The sequence below is a fragment of the Peromyscus leucopus genome, unplaced genomic scaffold (genome assembly GCF_004664715.2).
Source record: "Peromyscus leucopus breed LL Stock unplaced genomic scaffold, UCI_PerLeu_2.1 scaffold_657, whole genome shotgun sequence".
Classification (NCBI taxonomy): domain Eukaryota; kingdom Metazoa; phylum Chordata; class Mammalia; order Rodentia; family Cricetidae; genus Peromyscus; species Peromyscus leucopus.
This window is the reverse complement of record NW_023505571.1, coordinates 1-18175: the sequence shown is the minus strand read 5'-3', so window position 1 is coordinate 18175 and position 18175 is coordinate 1. Positions and strand designations below refer to the sequence as shown.

Here is an 18175-nt window from a genome sequence, read left to right as displayed (position 1 = left end):
CAAACCTCGGTGTCTACACAGATCAACCACTGCTGAAAATCCCAAGCCCAGGAAAATGAAAACCCATAGCCTTGGGATAAAACTGGCCTGGCATTCTTTTCTTAGGAGCTGGCGGCCATCCTCGAAGTGACTGCTCTGCCCACGGCTGTTCAGTTTTGGCTTCTCTTCAAACCTGCCTGAACTCAGGGGTCCTACATTTGGCCCGGGGCGTAGCCCTCACGTGAGGCCTTCGAGCTTGCACCACCCAGTCTGACTCAACTGCAGCCTTGGCAAAACCCCCTACCGCCCGGTGACTCAGTTTCTCCAGACTGCTCACATGGACAACAGCATGAGGCACCAGAGTGGAATGCGGAGGGTGCCAGGGACAGCTTCTCTGCAGGGCGTGCTTTCTTTCAGGCGAGGGCCCAGAGGCTAGAGTTTGTGCCTCCCAGAGCATTTTTTCTGACCGTGCCCTGCGCTAGCCACCGCTTTGGGTGGCACTTCTGCAAAGTGCACCGGCTGACTGCGGGGAGACACGCCCGGTCATCGAGGCCTCCCGGGGGGACGGCGGGTGCCCGCGGCCGGTTCCAGGCCCGTTCCAGTACCCGCAGCCTGACGCAATCCGACGCGCCCTTGCTGCATGCCGGTGCTGGGAAACCTTCGCTGCGGTTGCATCACTCCAGCCAGGTCTGCCACGGAGGAGAGCTGAACAATCAAGCGCGCTCGTTGGGCCGGGCTCGTTGGGGGGGCGGCTACTCCGGTACCCACTTGGAGGGCGGCGCGGTTAATCGAGAAGCAAAATCCAAAGTGATTGGCCAAAAGGAGATTTGCTCCGCCCAATCACCGAGACAGCTGGAGGCAGCTGGAGGGGCCCTCCCGGCCGAGGTTTAAAGAGCGCCTCTGAGGTACCACTCAGCGGAGCGACCGATCGGTGCCAGCCAGGTGTACGCGTCCGTCGGTCTTTCCGTGCCGTGCCGGAGACCAGCCCGGAGGCCGCCTGGGCCCGTCCCTGCGCCCGGCACCATGAAGCAGGAGTCCGCAGCCCAGAGCAACCCACCTCCTCACTGTCCCTGCACCATCGCGCAGCCCTCCTGGAGGACGGCGACCCCAAGCCCTGTGGATTTTCGGGTACGCTCCCTAGTATGGAAGCCGGACTTTGCCTACAGCGACAGCCGTGTGGGCTTTGTACGGGGCTATAGCCGCGGTTCTGGCAGGGAGACACTTTCCACAGGGCAACGACAGATGGTGAGCATCCTACTGTGCCAGGGAGTGAGGTGGGGTCGGCAGCAGAGTGGGCGCCCATGTCCTGAAATGTCAGGACTTTGGGCTAATGAAGGAAATGTGTAAACTTGGCTGGTGGTTGAAATTGGTGTGCCTGGGGTTCAGGTTGGCGTTTGCACCTGTGGATTCTTGCGTTGATTACCAGCCTGGGCCACCGCTGTTTGTCTGTTCCGCGTCTGCCCATCACTCTCTGTCCATGTCGCTGGATGAATGGCACTCTCCGAGGTTTGGGCTTGGTCGGCACTTTTGGTTGTTGACAGATATCTTGTTTTTCTCTTCTCCTCTCTCCTCTTCCTCTCCAAATTTGTCTACTTCTTGCTATGTGGCCTCAAACTTATGGCAACCCTTCCTCTCAAGGCTCTGGAGCGCTGGAATCACAGGCTCAAATCACAACAGGATTAAAGCTCAGGGTGTGTGTGTGTGTGTGTGTGTGTGTTGTGTGTGTGTGTGTTGCTGGAGATTGACTAAGGCCTTGTGCCTGGTCGGCAAACCCTAAGGTACATCCATAGCCTTTTGGAAGTGCTAATAGCTAATTTGTCTTTTTTCAACACCTTGCTTCCCTCTAGCTGGCCGAGTGGTGACTCTCCTTGAGATCGTGAGGTAAGTGCACAGTCAAGAGAGGATCCTGGGATGCAATATGTAAGGGTGCAGAGGGTCACTGTTGGGTGAGTGGAAGTGTAGCCTAACTCAGTGCTTCTTGGAGAACCATCTGAGCAGCTTATTGAGATGCAGGTCCCTGCTGGGTGGTGGGGGTGTGTGGGAGTGGGTGGGGAGTGGGTTTGTGGTGGTGGTCGTGACACATTCTTCTAAATCCAACACTCAGGAGGCAGAGGCAGTGGATCTCTGTGAGTTCAAGGCAGCCCAGTCGACAGAGTGAGTTTCAGGACAGTTACAGAGAGACCCTATCATACACACACACACACACACACACACACACACACACACACACACACACAAAGATGCAGGCCTAAATTTAGGATGAGAGTGGAGTGTGAGACTTAAGTATGTCTATAAGTTCCTTAGTTCTGGGGCAAGTCCACTTATGTCAACCTTAAGAAAGGTGAGCCAGCAGTGGTGGCGCACGTATTTAATCCCAGCACTTGGGAGGCAGACTAGGCGTATCTTTGTGAGTTCGAGGCCAGCCTGGGTACCAAGCAATTTCAGGAAAGGCGCAAAGCTAACGAGAAACCTGTCTAGAAAACCAAAAAAAAAAAGTGAAATAGGGGGCTGGAGAGATGGTTCAGCGAGTTAGAGCACTGGCTGCTCTCCAGAGTCCTGAGTTCAATTCCAGGTGGTTCACAAACATGTATAGTGGGATCTGATGCTTCTCTGGCATAAAGTTGTACGTGTAGATAGAGACTCATACACATAAAATAAATAAATAAATTTAAAAAAAAAGAAAGGTGAAATAGTCAGGCACAGTGCTCTTGCCTTTAATCCAAGCACCAGGAAGTAGAGGCAGGTGGATATCTGTGAGTTCAAATTTATTCTTGGCTGTATAGTGAGTACAAGGCCAGCCTATACATATGAGACTTTGTCTCAAAAAAAAAAAAATTAAGGGAGGGCTATTGCTCTGGGTACATCAGCAGCCAGCCAACACACTTATTTATTTATTTATTTATTTATTTATTTATTTATTTATTTATTTATTTATTTAAATTTCACATGGAGAAATGGCTCAGTAGTTAGAAACACTTCCTGCTTTTCCAAAGAGCCTGGATTTGGTTCCTAGCGCCTACACAGTGGCTCACAACCTGTGACTCCAATTCCAGGGAATACTGACTCTTCTGGCCTCCGAGGTTAGCAGGTACCAGGTACACATGGCTCACCAACATACATGCAGGCAAAATACCCATACACATAAATGTTAAAATTACATTTATTTCCGTGTGTGCTCCTGTGCACACGCTTAGGTCAATGTGGAGGCAAGAGGACATGTGGAAGTAAAATTCTTTCCTTCCACCATGTATGTCTCAGGGATTGAATGTAGGTTGTCGGGTCATCAGACATGGTAGCAAGTACCTTACCCTTGAACCTCACCACACCACCACCACCACCACCACCACCACCCCCTCCCCTGTACGCTCCTTTATAGAGCACAGTTTGGGTGCATCTAGGTAACATTCTAGAGTGAAGGAGGGACCAGCACACGGGCGATGTGACTGACTGGCGGTGTCTCTGTTTTCTCCTAGGCTGCACTTGGGCGTGGCGTACCAGGTTCAAGGGAGCAGGTGAACGGCCTGAAGTATCTGAATGTGCGAGAAGCAGTCCTCGGAGGCTATGACACTAAGGAAGTCACCTCTATCCTCAGGATGCCCCTGACCACCCCTCACAGCACTGGCCTATGTGGCACCCCACAGACCCTGGCTACCTGGCCCTGACCAGAGGAGGTCATTGCCACACAGATTCTTGCCTGCCGGGGCTTCTCTGGCCACAACCTGGAGTACTTACTGCGTTTGGCCGACTTCATGCAGCTCTGTGGGCCTCAGGCCCAGGACGATGCACCTGGAAGCCATTGTGGACGCTGTAGGAACAATGCTGCCCTGCTCTTACCTCACCGAGCAGGCTCTGGCACTGGTTTGAGAAGCCGAGCCCTGCAGGAGTGTCCGTGAGGACGCGGAATGAACAGCGACATGTAGTACTTGAGACAGACTTGCTGGAGTCGAGAACTTGAGAGGAGGGGTGGGCCATTGGGACTTTTTGTCTTATGCCCCTGCCTGCCTGTCTGCTAGCCCCCGCCTCTCTTCGTGATGGACGCTGACTTACTACTTGAAAATATTTATTGCACCATGTTGGTGTGGTGGGCGGGCAGGTGGGGGACCTGCCCTGGACACGGCCTGCTGTGCGGTGGCTCTGCCTCGTCCTCTGGTGCCTGACCAGAATCCCCCATTGCTGCTGCTAATTCCGTACCACCCAGGCCTCCACACCCTCCAGGGACCCTCCAAGAGCCTTGATCCTCTGTCTGTCCAGACTAACTCTCCCAGCCCTGGAAATATCATCTGCCCATGTTTCCAGCCTGCTGGGTGAAGCAGCAGAGAGTGAGGAGCGGTAGCCCTTCAAGGACCAAGGTCAGTATCCCTCTTCACCCCTGGGGCCAGGGCAGCACTGGAACGTATGTACACACACAGCTGCTGGGACTCGGTCTCTTTCCCTTTCAGTTTCATTTCCCTATCCTTCTGTCTGTCCTCTTGTCTGTCTGGATCACCCTGTAGACCTACTGTCGCACCCTATTCCTGGAAACATCACTACAGGTCCTTGTCAGTCTGTCCCACACTATTATCCATAAACAATCTTTAATTACCTTTGCCAGAATATGTTTTGTCTTTGTATGGGGCTTGGTAAGTGAGCAGTAATACTTGAAAGGCTCCAGGGAGGGAAACCGTTCGCTCACTCTCTGCTTTTTCCCCAGCACCTAGCGGGAGGCGGGTTCCATGGTTTCAGCACTTTGTGTATACAATTAATGGCCAGAGCTCCACCTGCAAGCCTCTGAGCAGCAGCTCGCCTCTGAGCAGCAGCTCGCCTCTGCCTTGGGACTCGGTGCTTCGTCCTCTCAGCTGTCCAACGAGCTGGTTTGCTTGGAGCTCACACTAGACTTTCTCATCTTTAGGGCCAGCACTGTCTCTTTCCGGAAGCCAGTTCACATCATGCTTCTTATTGAAGGGCACTTGGTAGGGGTATGATGATGGCAGCTTCTTAGGCAATGCTGGAGAAAGGTCCGTGGCCATACCGATGTTCCTTTACTCCCAGTCTCCGGGGAAGGCAGTGTTGGCTGCCTTCTGACCTGACCTGTTAGAACTTACCCACAATGGTCCTTTTCACACTCTTGTTTACCCTCTGCATGTCCCTAGATGTTCCTTCTCGTTGCTGGTCCCGGAACAGGTTGCAGCTCCCAGATCTTAGCCAGGCCAGGAGTTTCTCCATAGAAGTGAGTGTCCTCCTAGAGACTCTCCTAGCTGATTGACCTTAGCAGCAAGAGAGTCTGAGTTCAACTAGCGCCTCCCTCACTGCTCAGTGCCAGGGAGGGAAGTGCTCAGCCTACTCAACACTAGCCTGCCCCATCCCCACCGGGTTTCTCTGTGTACTTCAGTTGTCCTGGAACTCAGCAACAGAGATCCATCTACCTCTGCCTCCAGGTGCTGGCATTAAAGGCGTGCGCCGCCGCGCCGCCACCGCCGCCGCCGCCAGCCAGCCGCCGCCGCCGCGCGCCGCCACCACCACCTCTACCGGCTCTGAGCTGTGTGCTTTCAGGATGCTGTCTATGAGTGGTGAATGGGACAAGTTGGTGGTATGTGTTGCTACTGCTTTGTGGCCAGTACCTTCACTGGTCTGGGTGTCCCAGCAGGGTCAACTCTGACCAAGCTGGGCAGGCAGTGTGCCTGGGAAGAAAGCCATACTGCGCTGTGTGCCATGTTTTGACGGCCTCGTGTCTTGGCATTGATGGGAAAGTGTGGCTATAGCAGGCTCTTCTGGGAACCTGGTCAGGGCAACAGCAGGAGGCAGTTGGTGTCGGGGAGCTGTTGGCATCATGCTCTGGGCCCCTGGGGCAAAGCAGGACCAGCCTGCCTTCTCTGGATTGGAAGGCATCGAGAAGGGGTGTGACAGCCACGTGGACCGCCATTCTTCCTTTTGTTTGGTGGGGTACTGGAGAGTGACGTAGGCCCTATACATACTAGACAAGTGCTCTTCCGCTGAACCACATCCTCAGGCCCTTTATCTTTGCTTTGAACAGATCTTTTGTTTGTTTTTGTTTTTGTTTTTCGAGATAGGGTTTCTCTGTGTAGCTTTGGAGCCTGTCTGGAACTCGCTCTGTAGAACCAGGTGCTCGAACTCACGAATCTGCTGCATCTGCCTTGAACAGGAACTTAGTGGCTGTCCAGCTGTCTTGAACTCTCTATAGTCAGGCAGCCTTGACCTTGCAATCCCCCTGCTCAGACTCCAGAGTGATGGAGATTGCAGCCTACTCCTTACTACTCATGTTTGTGCTACAATTCTTCAGCCAGGTGTCAAGTTCTAGACATGTTGGGGATGCGCAGAAGGGGTCCTTCAAGGGATTTGGAGTCTAAAACTGGCGGTGACAGTTCTGCAGGAAACTAGGGGGCCTTCTAAATAGGTCCCCGACTCAGGTCAGTGGACTGCCAGGAAGCTGACTGGTGAAGGAGCTCCGAAGGGACCTCTGGGATAGCGATTCAGGGAAACTGTGTGCCTGAGGGGAGACAAGGTCAGCTGGCTAGCACACCGAGGAACATGGGGCCAGACAGGTGGCAGCCCGAGACTGGCCGCAAGGTGAATTGTGCCAGGCTGTGGCGCGCATTCCTCTGAGTCAGCGAGGGCCTGCAGAGTGAGCAGGAAAGGGGCGTGCATAAGAAGACACACTGACGGCCCGGCAGACTGAGGGAGAGCTGTGGGCTGGAGTGATTGTGTATGAGCAGGGCGACCAGGTGGACATAGGTGGATTGAGAGCAGTTTAGGGTGAGACCAAGGGGTTGGGTGCGAGGTTAGAGGAGCAGAGAAAAGACTGAAGACAAAGAGAAAGCAGCTTAATGCAGACTCCATTTCTCCTCAGACTCTCCTCCCTCCACCGAGGGGCCTGGGCCTTACGTGAGGAAGCTCAGCAATGGACTGGTGAGGGTGCAGAGGGAGGGCCTGGAGTCGGGGAAGGAGACATCTCAGAAAATCTGCCTGCTGCAGGAGAGAAGCAGACAGTAATGAGGGTGCGGGAGCGTCTGAGCCTCAGGCCCTTTATAAACAGAACTGTGTTGAGCACCGCAAGAGCGGTTATAGAGCGGGCATGGTGGTTATAGAGCCTGGTGTAGCTTTGCACTTTCCTGGAATCAACTCTGTAAGACCAGGTTGGCCTCAAATCACAGAGATCTACCTGCTCTGTTTCCAAGTGCTGGATTAAGGCGTGCGCCTCCGCGCGCCGCCACCGGCAATGTTCTATCATTTTCTTTTCTTTTATTTATTTATTATTTTATTTATTTATTTAATGCAAATGCTGTTTATTGAAGGAGGGAAGGGTCTTAAATACAGGCTTACAGCACAATGGGAGAACCCCAGAGGCAGAAGTTCACTACTAATGTTTTTACAATCTTGCATCTAAGCTGTTAACAGCCCATTATGCAGGATACACAGACAAGGAATTCCTTAGCATTCAGGAGGATGGAACCTGGCAGGGAATTAGCATAGGGAGGATATCAAGATCAAGGTTAGCAAGCAAGGCAACAGTTACCCAAAACAGGGGCCAGGACCCTACAGGTCCCCTTTTACTAAAAAACGAGCTTCTGACTTAGGTGTGGGGGACGTCAGCAGGTCACCTTACCTGTCATGGAGATGCCTGCCTAGGCCACACAGGCGCTCTGTCTTAGGTTGGTGAGCGCCCCCAGGCATTACCCGTCTTGAATACTCATTATCATACAGGCTCAATCCTGTGTGAGCTGCAGAGTTAACTGCTGCCAAAGATCTCAAAGTGGCACTGGGCTTGCAATCTGTGTGTTGGACACAGAAAAGACCAACAGGGTCCTATCCACCCATAGCCAGTAGGCTAAAGGCATCTGAGCCTTACTGCAAATTGGAGTCCTTGTAAGATGGTATCCCCAAAGCAAATGGAACTTGAGTTTATAAATTTATGATTTCAAAGCCAATCAAAATGTATATAACTACTGAATTAAATTTATCATTGCCCAATATAATGAAAGGTTAACTAACTGTAGTAGTACTTTTGCTGCCAGGGTCTCCACTGTGCTAGCTGTAGTAAGCAATTATGAAATGGTAATCCCAGAAACAGTAGCAGCGGTGGCCGCCATTGGCTATAACAGCAACAATCAGCAGCAGTGATGTCAAATTCTCTTCTGGATGTGTGGACATCCACTGGCATGGATACAACTCCAGGAACATGAACCGCCAAGGCCCATTTTTCTTGATCCCAGCACGACTTAGCTGGCAACTCTTCTGGAGAATCAACTCAATGGTTACAGTTCCTAGGCTTACATTAATGCTTGCCAAAGCTGTGGCACATTTTAATCCCAGCACTCGGGAGGCAGAGCAGGCGAATCTCTGTGAGTTGAGGCTAGCCTGGTCTACAGATTGAGATCCAGGACAGGCACCAAAACTACACAGAGAAACCTGTTTTGAAAAAAACAAACAAACAAACAACAAATAATAAAAGAGAAATAGAATTGAAAACTTAAAGCATAGTTAAATTCAAAATAAGACACGAGGCTAGATCCATGGCATGGTGGTAATGACACTTATCACTGAACTTGGTGACTGATTTCAGTTCCTGGAACTCACGTGGTAGACCAAAGGAACTAATTCTGAAGTTGTCTTTGGTTGTTTTGTTTTTTTTTTGGTGGTGATACATGCCTTTTTTTTTCCCAACATATATATTATTTATTTGGAATTTCGTACAATGCATCCCAATCACACTGCTTACCATTCCCCCCCAGGTCTACACTCCTACACCTCCCACAAAAACAAACAACAAACTCCACAAGCCAATTTGTGTTTCCCATACACTCACTGGAGCATGGTTACACTCACAGTGGCCAGCCCTTAAAGAGAACTGAGTCCTTCCCTACCCCACCATTCCCGCAGGAGCCATCACTGGGAAGAGCTCTACTTCAACCTTTATTACAGTTTTTAAGGACTCTCTTCAATAGCTTCCTGTCTGGACTAGTTTATATTTTTGCAGGGGATCAGGGAGAAGTTATCACAGAGCCTTCAGGGAGAAGTTATCAACAGAGGCCTTCAGGTCACATTCTGAGTTGTGAGTCTGCACTCATCGATACCATTTCTAATGAGCTTCCTCGTCCACAGCAGCTATAGGCAGCTCAGATCAAGGACATCAAACTGGTCCCCTGTGTTGGCAGCACAGGTCACAGACATCATCCTGGCCTCTGGCAGCATCACGGACCACGGACATCGGCACACAGCCGCGGCATCAGCACAGACCACAGATACAACGTGGCCTCCAGTGGCAACTGACCATAGAAGTCTTTCAGGAGATTTAATCCAGAAATGAAGCACTTTTCATCCTGGATATCTTGTTATTGCTTAGCAACAGCCTGTTCAGAGGCAGGACTGCGAGAGTCCAGGCTGCTGTAGACAGCCGGCCGTGGCACTGGCCACCTGCAGGCACCCTGGCATGACATTGTGCCTGGAGCCTGAGACAGCACCTTGGTCCCACAATGTGCTTTGTCACCACATGTGCACGTGGAATGAGAGCACCCACAAGCACTCACTGCCGCCACACACACACACACACACACAAGCACACACACTAATAAACACAACACAGAAATAAGTAAAGACAAGAGCTAAGCATGCTAACACACCTGTAGCCCTAACATTCCTTAGGCTGGCCAGTCACGGTCCCCGGCAGGCTGGGCAACAGAGTCAGACACTGTTTCAAATAGCATGAGCACGTACGTAGATAGACCATGTCTCAAACGACAAGAAAAACAAATAAGCCAAGACGGGCAGTGGTGGCGCACACTTTAATCCCAGCACTCGGGAGGCAGAGCCAGGCAGATCTCTGTGATTCGAGGCCAGCTGGGCTACCAAGTGAGTTCCAGGAAAGTGCAAAGCTACACAAAGAAACCTGTCTCGAAAACCAAAAAATTAAAAAATAAGCCAAGACAATAAAAAAAAAAATCAAACCAGGCCCAGGATTATAGTTAAGTGGTAGAGGATGTGCTTAGGTGTCTAAGGCACTGGTACCATACTTTGGCATCAAATTAAATAAAAACACAACCTGCACAACACACACACACACCACATCAGAAGAGGAGGAGGAGGGTTAAACAGGAGGAGGCAAGAGGAGGAAGGAGGAGGAAGTGGGGAGAAGAAAACTGTATTTTCAAAATCAATTGAGGGCAAGAGTGCATCCTTATATTTTAGTGCCTGACAGCCACTGCTCCTCGCTGTCTCTCATCTGCTCTGTTGCAGATTTCATCACCATGTAGCCTGTGAAGAACTCACTACATCCCGGGAAATGGGAAAAATTACTTTCATAAATTTCTTGAGAAGCTTTGAGGAACCCCACCAACCCGCTGCGCGTGTCCCCGAGGCTCCTGGTCCTTACTCTGAAAATTCTGATGGACGAACATTTTTTTTATTGTAAATTATTTTATTAAATATATTAGTCAGGCTGGCGGTGTGGTGCACGCCTTCAATCCCAGCACTTGGGAGGCAGAGCCAGGCGGATCTCTGTGAGTTCGAGACCAGCCTGGTCTACGAGCGAGATCCAGGACAGCACCAAAGCTACACAGGGAAACCCTGTTCGAAAACAAACAAACAAACAAACAAAACCTACCAGAGGCTAAAGATGGCTCAGTAGAGCAAAGTGGACCAAGCTGGATCCCAGAATCTACATACAAGAAAAAGAAAATATATTTTAGTCAGATGTGGTGGTGCCGTTTTTCATCCCAGCACTCAGCCAAGGTAGATGGATCTCTGAGGTCAAGTCAGTCTGTCTACAGAATGAGTTCCAGGACAGCCTGGGTGTTTTGCCTCCTATCTGTGTGTTCACATGCATGCAGTCTGGCAGAGGTACAGGAAGATGCCAGATGCCCTAGAACTGGAGTTACAGCTTGTTGTGAACTGGGATTGTACCAGGTCCTCTGGAAGAGCATTAGTGCTTGAACTGAAGAGGCCTTCAACCTCTTCCTCTTTAGAAAGACAGATCTCGATAAGTAGTTCGGCTGGCCTGGAACTTCGAAAGATTACCTGCCTCTGCCTCCTGGGTGACTGAAAGTGTGTGCCATCACGCCTGGCTCAACAACAAATTACTTTTGGTTTCTTTCTCAGAAGAGACTTGAACAGAGTTTTCAGGGCTCTCTGAGTCATCGTGCCCAGCCCCGTGGAGTGTCTTCCCAGTCATTTCAGTGTGGCTGACTGAGTCTGCGACAGTCCTGAAGGCCCTTGACCTCCCTATTGGAGGACAACAGCCATCCTCATGCTTGGGGACTGGGCAAACTGCTTGGTTCTGTGAGGCCCTGGAAAAGAACAGGACTCACAGGCAGAGGAGGGGTGTAGAACGGACAACCTGAGTGCTCCGTGGTGTGGCTAAGGGGAAGGTTTTCTGTTGTAGATGAGAGAGAGAACTGCCAGAGGATCTGGAGAGTCCAGAGCAGAGAGAGAAGTAGAATCTGAACATGGCAGGGCTGTCTGTGAAGAGGAGAGAAGGGCAGTGGATAGAGGGTGGAGAAAAGAGTGTGATAAGCAGAAGTGGAGGAGAGAGAGAGAGAAGAGAGAGAGAGGAAACATTGGAACAGCAGGGTTCTAGGAGAATGAGAGGCTGGGTAGGGAAGCTGTGAGCTGGAGAAGCGCTGGGAGAGGGGAGGAGGGCTAGGACGCTAGCATGGACTTTGAAATGTGTAAACCAGGTACTTGTGACACTGAGGAAGCCTGGAGGCCAGCGTGCACTTGGATGTACTAATAGCCACCACAGACAGCCATTTGTCCCCTCTGCCAGTGACAGGGAAATGACTCCCTTTGGTAGAGGGAACCAGCTTCGAAAGTTTCCTGAGGAATTCTAGCTTTTATCTAACTGCAAGAAATCCTCCTCTATTCCAAGTTGAGCCATTTGTGGATTTTTGGGCTGCCTTTGGGCTTGGGGGATTGGAGTTTCCTGTGCATTTGCTCCAGCAGCTGAGGACTCAGAGGCTACCTTGGGGTGAGTAAAGGAGGAAATGATTTTTTTTTTTTTTTAAACGGGAAGTTATGTTCTCTGGTGATGTTTTTTGTTTAGCATGCTTTTCCTCCCACAGAAGGATCTTTTGTTTTGTTCTTTTTGTTGGTTTTTGTCTTCCTTAAAGCACTTGTGTTTACAGTGTGGAAAGATGCATTCAGGACAGGGTTGGCAGGAACCTATTGTGACCACACAAATCCAGGCAAAGGCTGGCTAGTGTGAACTCGAAGGAGCGCCAGGGCCAGAAGGTGGTGGCATCCCTGCCTCTTGGCGGTTGGCTAGGAATAGGAAGGGAGGCAGAGGGAAGGAGACCGAAGACTTCACATTTGTGCTGGGGGAGGGGCACTGCCCCACAGGGTCCGGGAGGAGGAAGGTGGTGACCACACGTGATCTTTGCGACAGTCTTCGGGCAGCTTCTCTGTTTGCCACTCTGAGCCACAGACAGAAGCCCACTCTTTGGAAGCTGTGTTCTCCTGAAGAGAGCGGAGGGGCCTGTGTTAGCAGAAGCTGTGGAAAGGAGCCCATGGGTGCGAGCACTTCCCCAACCCCAAGCTTGGTTCTGAAGAGGGTCCTGGTATTCCAGAACCAGAACCTGCTTTATACCTAAGGACTGAACTAGAGCTGGCAGGACACAGGGAGAGTGTCCCGAGGGCCGGAGTGGGAGCTCTGGGCACAGCCTCGCTGCCAATGCCTGGTGACCACATACCCAGTGTGCCAGAGCAGCCTAGATTACTCTGTATATCCCTGCAGTAAATTATTACTTTGTCTTCCTTCAAACATATCCCAATTTAGACAGTTAATACATGGTGGCCATAGACTCCTGGATCCAAACAGGGTAGCTTTATTAGCGGACTCAGACGTTATCAAAGGAGCTAGCCGAAAGCCAGCATGCTGAGGTTATCCTTTGCCCTCCTGGACATAGCTGCCAGCCTTCACCCACAGCTGAGGGCAGAGGCCCAGCTCAGGACACTGAGTCGGGGTGGGGCCTGAGAAGGCTCTGCACCTGTGGTTCCTCTTGTAGACCTCACAGTTTGTCTTCCTCTCAGGACCACTCCTGGCTCCCTGTGCCCAATGCCCTGGGTTATGAGGGCGACACACCCTGAAGATTCAAACAGTACAGAGCTTCCTCCATCTTGCATTCTTGTTTGTTTTTTTAAGCACCTGATTCTTTGTGTGTGTGTGTGTGTTTTTTTAATTTACTTAACTTTATTTTATGTGCATTGATGTGAAGGTATCTATCCCTGGAACTGGAATTAAAGACATGTGTGAGCTGCCATGTGGGTGCTGGAATTGAACGGGGTCCTTTGGAAGGACAGCCAGTGCTCTTAACCGCTGAGCTCCGTGTATTCTTGTTGAGGCCATTTTAAGTTTAACTAGAATTTGATCTCCTTGATGGAGAATCCCACAGAAATTTACCAAAACTCTCTTCTAGGAACCAAAGGTCAGGATGTCTGAGCTGACTTGGAAGCTGAGGTCAAGATGCCCCAGCTAATTCAGCTTAGCGTCTGTTACACTGCCTGCTTGGGCAGAAAACCACCAGCTGTGAGATATCATACGTGGTTTTTGCTCAGCACTGGAACACACTAACACTTGGTCCGAATACCTGGGTGTAGTCCCAGCTGCAGGAGTAAGAGTTTCAGTTGACTATAAACTGTCTGGTCGTCTCTGGTGGGCTCCACCTACAGGCAGCCTTCCCTTCCTAAGTGGCCCCATTTTTACCTATGCCTCCCTCTGCCTGGACAGGAACGGCACTGCATACTGCTGGCTCTTCCTGTCTGCTCCTCGGCCTGGCACTTGGGCTTTATTCTTGGCTTTGTTTTGGCTGCTGCTTGTCTAGGGCTGTCTCTGGAGACTACTGCTGTTATGATATGGGACTCGGGAGGCAAGGGGAGGGCCAGAATGCCAACAGCTGCTCCGCTGCTTCAGACCTGCTGCCCACCTGCCCAGCACGAGCCAGGGCACAGATCTCTTAGCCCTACACAGACTCTTCCTTGCCAGTGTGGGTCTGGGTGCTTGTCACTTAGATGTCACCTCCTTGGGAAGCTGTCTTGAATTCAACTCCCCGCAACCACCAAGGGCTGGTTTTGGCTCTGACACGTGTCTCTGACACTTGTCCCTTTTCTTCGTACACACCCTGTCTTCTTGGTTTCTACCTATTTTGGTACTGTTGATGAAATGTAGGACTTGAGACTGCGGGCAGAAATTCTACCACTGAGCACCTGTCTCCTTCCTGATCTTGTCTCCTCCGCAGACTGTGAACTCTTGATAGGGGAGACTACATCTGTCTTGAGATGTCCGGAGGAGCCCGCACATAGCAGGAGTTCATGTCTTATCCTATTGATGATGAAAGGCACTTCCCAGCAAGAGGCTAATCACTGTTTAGAGTAGGGTGGGGCTGGAGGGGCATGTAGGCTGCCACTCAGAAGAGGGACTATGTAGCAAGAGGTAGGCTGGTAGGGTTTCGAGGAAGAGAAGAGGCAGATTTACCTAGGAGACACACCCTGTGGATCCTGGACCCCGGGCACTAGACTACTGTTGGAATGCGAGCAAGGGTATATATATGGGCTGAGAGTCTAGAGGTTCCTGTCTGAAGTTAGGTTTGGGGTTTGGTTGGTTGGTTGGTTTGGTTTTCGAGACAGGGTTTCTCTGTGTAACCCTGGCTGATCTGGAACTTGCTCTGTAGACCAGGCTGGCCTCAAACTCAGAGATTCGCCTGCCTCTGCCTCCTGAGTATTGGGATTAAAGGTGTGCGCCACCACCACCCAGTTAAAACTGTATGTCTTGGACAAGGCAACTTTACTCCCTGGGCATCTCAAATGTAAACTGAACCTCTGGACCGAAACTAGTCCCTTTAAAAATCTCAATGGCATCCCCCACCCAACCCCAGGAAAGACAAGGGCTCTAACTGGATGCGGTGGACTATTTCTTTAGTTCTTGCTATTAAGGAGGCTGAGGCAGGGTGTGAGGCAGCCTGGGCAACATAGAGAGACCCCTGTCTCAATAGAATGAGGGGGGAGGGGGAAGAGGAAAGTCAGAAGGGGAGCATGGTGTATGTGATATTTTATTTGTATGAAATGTGATTTTATTTGCATGTTAATAATAAAGTTGCCTGGGGTCAGAGCTAATAGTAAGTCATAGCAGAAGCCAGGCGGTGGTGGCACACACCTTATTCCTGATCACATGACAAGCAGATCTCTGTGTGTTCAAGGATACAGCCAGCATGGAGACCACACCTTTACTCTCAATACCAAACATAGAAGACCTGGAGGTCTGTAACGGCAGTGACAAGGAGGTCATGTGGTTGGGTTTACAACCAATGAGAAGGCAGAACAGAAAGTCAATAAAAAGATAGATACACAGGAAGTAGGTCTCTCGCTGAGGGAAGGACAGCAGCGGAAGGGTAAGAAGGGGGTTTTAAGTCTCAGCTCTACTACAGCTCTGACCTCTTGGGCTTTTAACTCTGCTTGGCTCTGTGTTTCTTTTTTTTTTTTTTTTTTTTGGTTTTTCAAGACAGGGTTTCTCTGTGTAGCTTTGCTCCTTTCCTGGAACTCACTTGGTAGCCCAGGCTGGCCTCGAACTCACGAGATCCGCCTGGCTCTGCCTCCCGTGCTGGGATTAAAGGCGTGCGCCACCACCGCCCGGCCTGTGTTTCTTATTTAATAATAAGACTGTTACATCTACAATCGTGGCTCATGCATGTGATTCCTGTGCTTATGAAGCTAAGGACAGAGGATAATGAATTTGAGGTCAGCCTGGGCTACAAAGTGAAACTCTGTTTTCCAACCAACCAATAAACTCCCATAAGAAAATGATCAGGTTATAAATGTTTGTTTAAAAAGGGGAAGTACAAATGGGAATTTAACAAGAAGTTGTACATTTTCAACACTGTACACAAACTCCTTTGTTACAAATAATATTTTATGCTTCTAAAAAAAAAAAGAAAGAAAATGATCAGGGCTCCATTTATTTACCAGCTGTAGGTCTTAGCTGGGTGCTTCAATGTTATTCTAACAGCCAGGAGGCAGAGGCAGGAGGATTGCCACAAATTCAAGGCTGGTCTGGGCTATATAGCAGTTCTAGATCAGCTAGGCTTCTTTTGAAACAACGTTTCAAAAAGCAAACAAACAAAATGAAAAGGAAAAACAAAAACCCAAACCAGCTTTCAGTCCTTGCCAGGTTATTCTGGGCTGCAATGGCCTCATCAAAAAATAAGATTGCCAATCACAGCTGCTTCAGGTTCCTGGGACGAACCCCGTTAGGGAAATACAGTGCCTAACTTAAACTGCTGTATGGATGCTGAGTACCTTCATGACAGTGAGCTCTGTGATTATCTCACTAGAGTGACACTCCATGAAGGCAAGAGCTGGTGTTTTCCTCGTTTATCACTGCATCCTTGGTGTCTAGCTCAGAGCCTGGCTTATCTCAGGCTCTCGAAGGCTGTGCTGAAGAACAGGACAAATGGCATTGTGAATAAATGAATGGACTCACTCAGCAGGGCAGCTAGCTTTGACTTGGGCGATGGGGGCCGGCAGAGTGGGAGGGGGCAGGGAGCAGGGCTGCATGCTGCTCTTGGGCTTCCCAGGCCCTGGCCTCCTCCTCTCCTCATTGCCAAGCCCAGGCGAAGGGAGGGCTGGCTGCAGCCCAAGGCTTCAGGCTTGTTTATCAACAACACAGTTGTGGGTCACCACACAGTCAGCAGCATCTGATGCAGCTAAATATATCTTTTTGGACCACACAGCTAGCTCCTAAAGGCCACACGGACCACACCGCTCATTCTTCTGGGTTGGGCCCTGGGCTTTGTCCTGACCCCAGGACCCTGTTGTCCCCAGAGAGCAAATAGCCAATCCAGGTCCCTAGGGTGACCCTGGAGTGGCTGGCTGAGTCCATGTGGATAGTTTCCTCTTGGACAGAGTCAGAATTTGAAAGGGCAGGAACTCGATCCCACTGTGGGAGAGCAGAATGGCTCATCTCCTTTTGCCCGGGTTTATTTATGAAGAATATTCATTAATTTTGAGATGACATCTTACTTTTAAAAACTATTTTTATTTTACGTGTATGTGTGGATTATTTAAAGATCTATTTATTATTACTTTTATTTTGTGTGTGGGCGTTCTGCCTGCAATCTGTGTATCATGTGTGCAGTGTCCGTGGAGGCAGAAGAAAGTGTCAGGGCCCAGGCAGTTGTGAGCTACCATGTGGGTGCTGGGAATTGAATTCAGGTCCTCTGTAAAAACAACCAGTGCTCTTAATCGATGAGCCACCTCTCTGGCCCTGTTACTTTATTTTTGAAGCAGGGTCTCATGTAACTCAGCTTGGTCTTGATTTTACTACGGAGCCTAGGGTGACCCTGAACTTCTGATGCTTCTGCCTCTTTCTGATGCTTCTGCCTCTACTCCCAAAGTACTGGAATTATAGGTTGTTGCACACCATGCCTAGTTTTTTTTTGTTTTTTTTTGAGACAGGCTTTCTCTGTGTAGCTTTGGTGCTTTTCCTGGAACTCACTCTGTAGACCAGGCTGGCCTCACACTCACAGAGATCTGCCTGGCTTGCCTCCCGTATGCTGGGATTAAAGGCATGCGCCACCACCACCCGGCTCATACCTAGTTTTATGTGGTGCTAGGGATGAACTCCAGGGCTTCAAGCATGCTAGGTAAGAACTTTGCCAACTAAACCATATCCCTTGGCTGACATTATTACTATATACTGTTAAGTAGAGTTTAAGAGCACTCACTGGCTGCTCTTCCAGAGGACCGCTTGTGTTCCCAGTACCCATGTGGCAACTTAAAACTGTCAGTAATTCTAGTTCCAGGGGATCTGGCACCCTCTTCTGGCCTATAAAGGCACCAGGCAAATGTGATACATTTCAGTACATTCAGGTAAAACACCCAAACACATAAAATTGTAAGAAAAAAGATCCTTTCTTTTTTTTTTTTTTTAAATATTTATTTATTTTATGTATGCGAGTGACCTGTCTTCATGCACACCAGAAGAGGGGATCAGATCCCATAACAGATGGTTGTGAGCCACCATGTGGTTGCTGGGAATTGAACTCACGACCTCTGGAAGAGCAGCCAGTGCTCTTAACCACTGAGCCATTTCTCCAGCCTGATCCTTTCTTTTTTTAAAGGTGTGTGTGTGTGTGTGTGTGCAGAAAAGCCCAGCGTCACACTTCTGCAACCCTAGCAGTTGGAAGGCGTTAGCTATGGCCATGTCATTCTGTAAAGC

The 18175-nt window shown here is 50.0% G+C and overlaps 1 protein-coding gene across 1 annotated transcript; it reads left to right on the top strand.

Moving 5' to 3' along the window:
- Positions 1-987: 987 nt before the first annotated feature.
- On the top strand, positions 988-3916 carry LOC114704639 (glutathione-specific gamma-glutamylcyclotransferase 1). Its single transcript, XM_028885982.2, is given in 10 exon segments — positions 988-1040; positions 1042-1109; positions 1112-1177; positions 1180-1224; positions 1827-1855; positions 2358-2401; positions 3485-3558; positions 3561-3633; positions 3635-3761; positions 3763-3916. Coding segments are annotated over 10 exon segments (645 nt in total). The 5' UTR covers positions 988-1002; the 3' UTR covers positions 3844-3916.
- The last annotated feature ends 14259 nt before the right edge of the window (positions 3917-18175 follow it).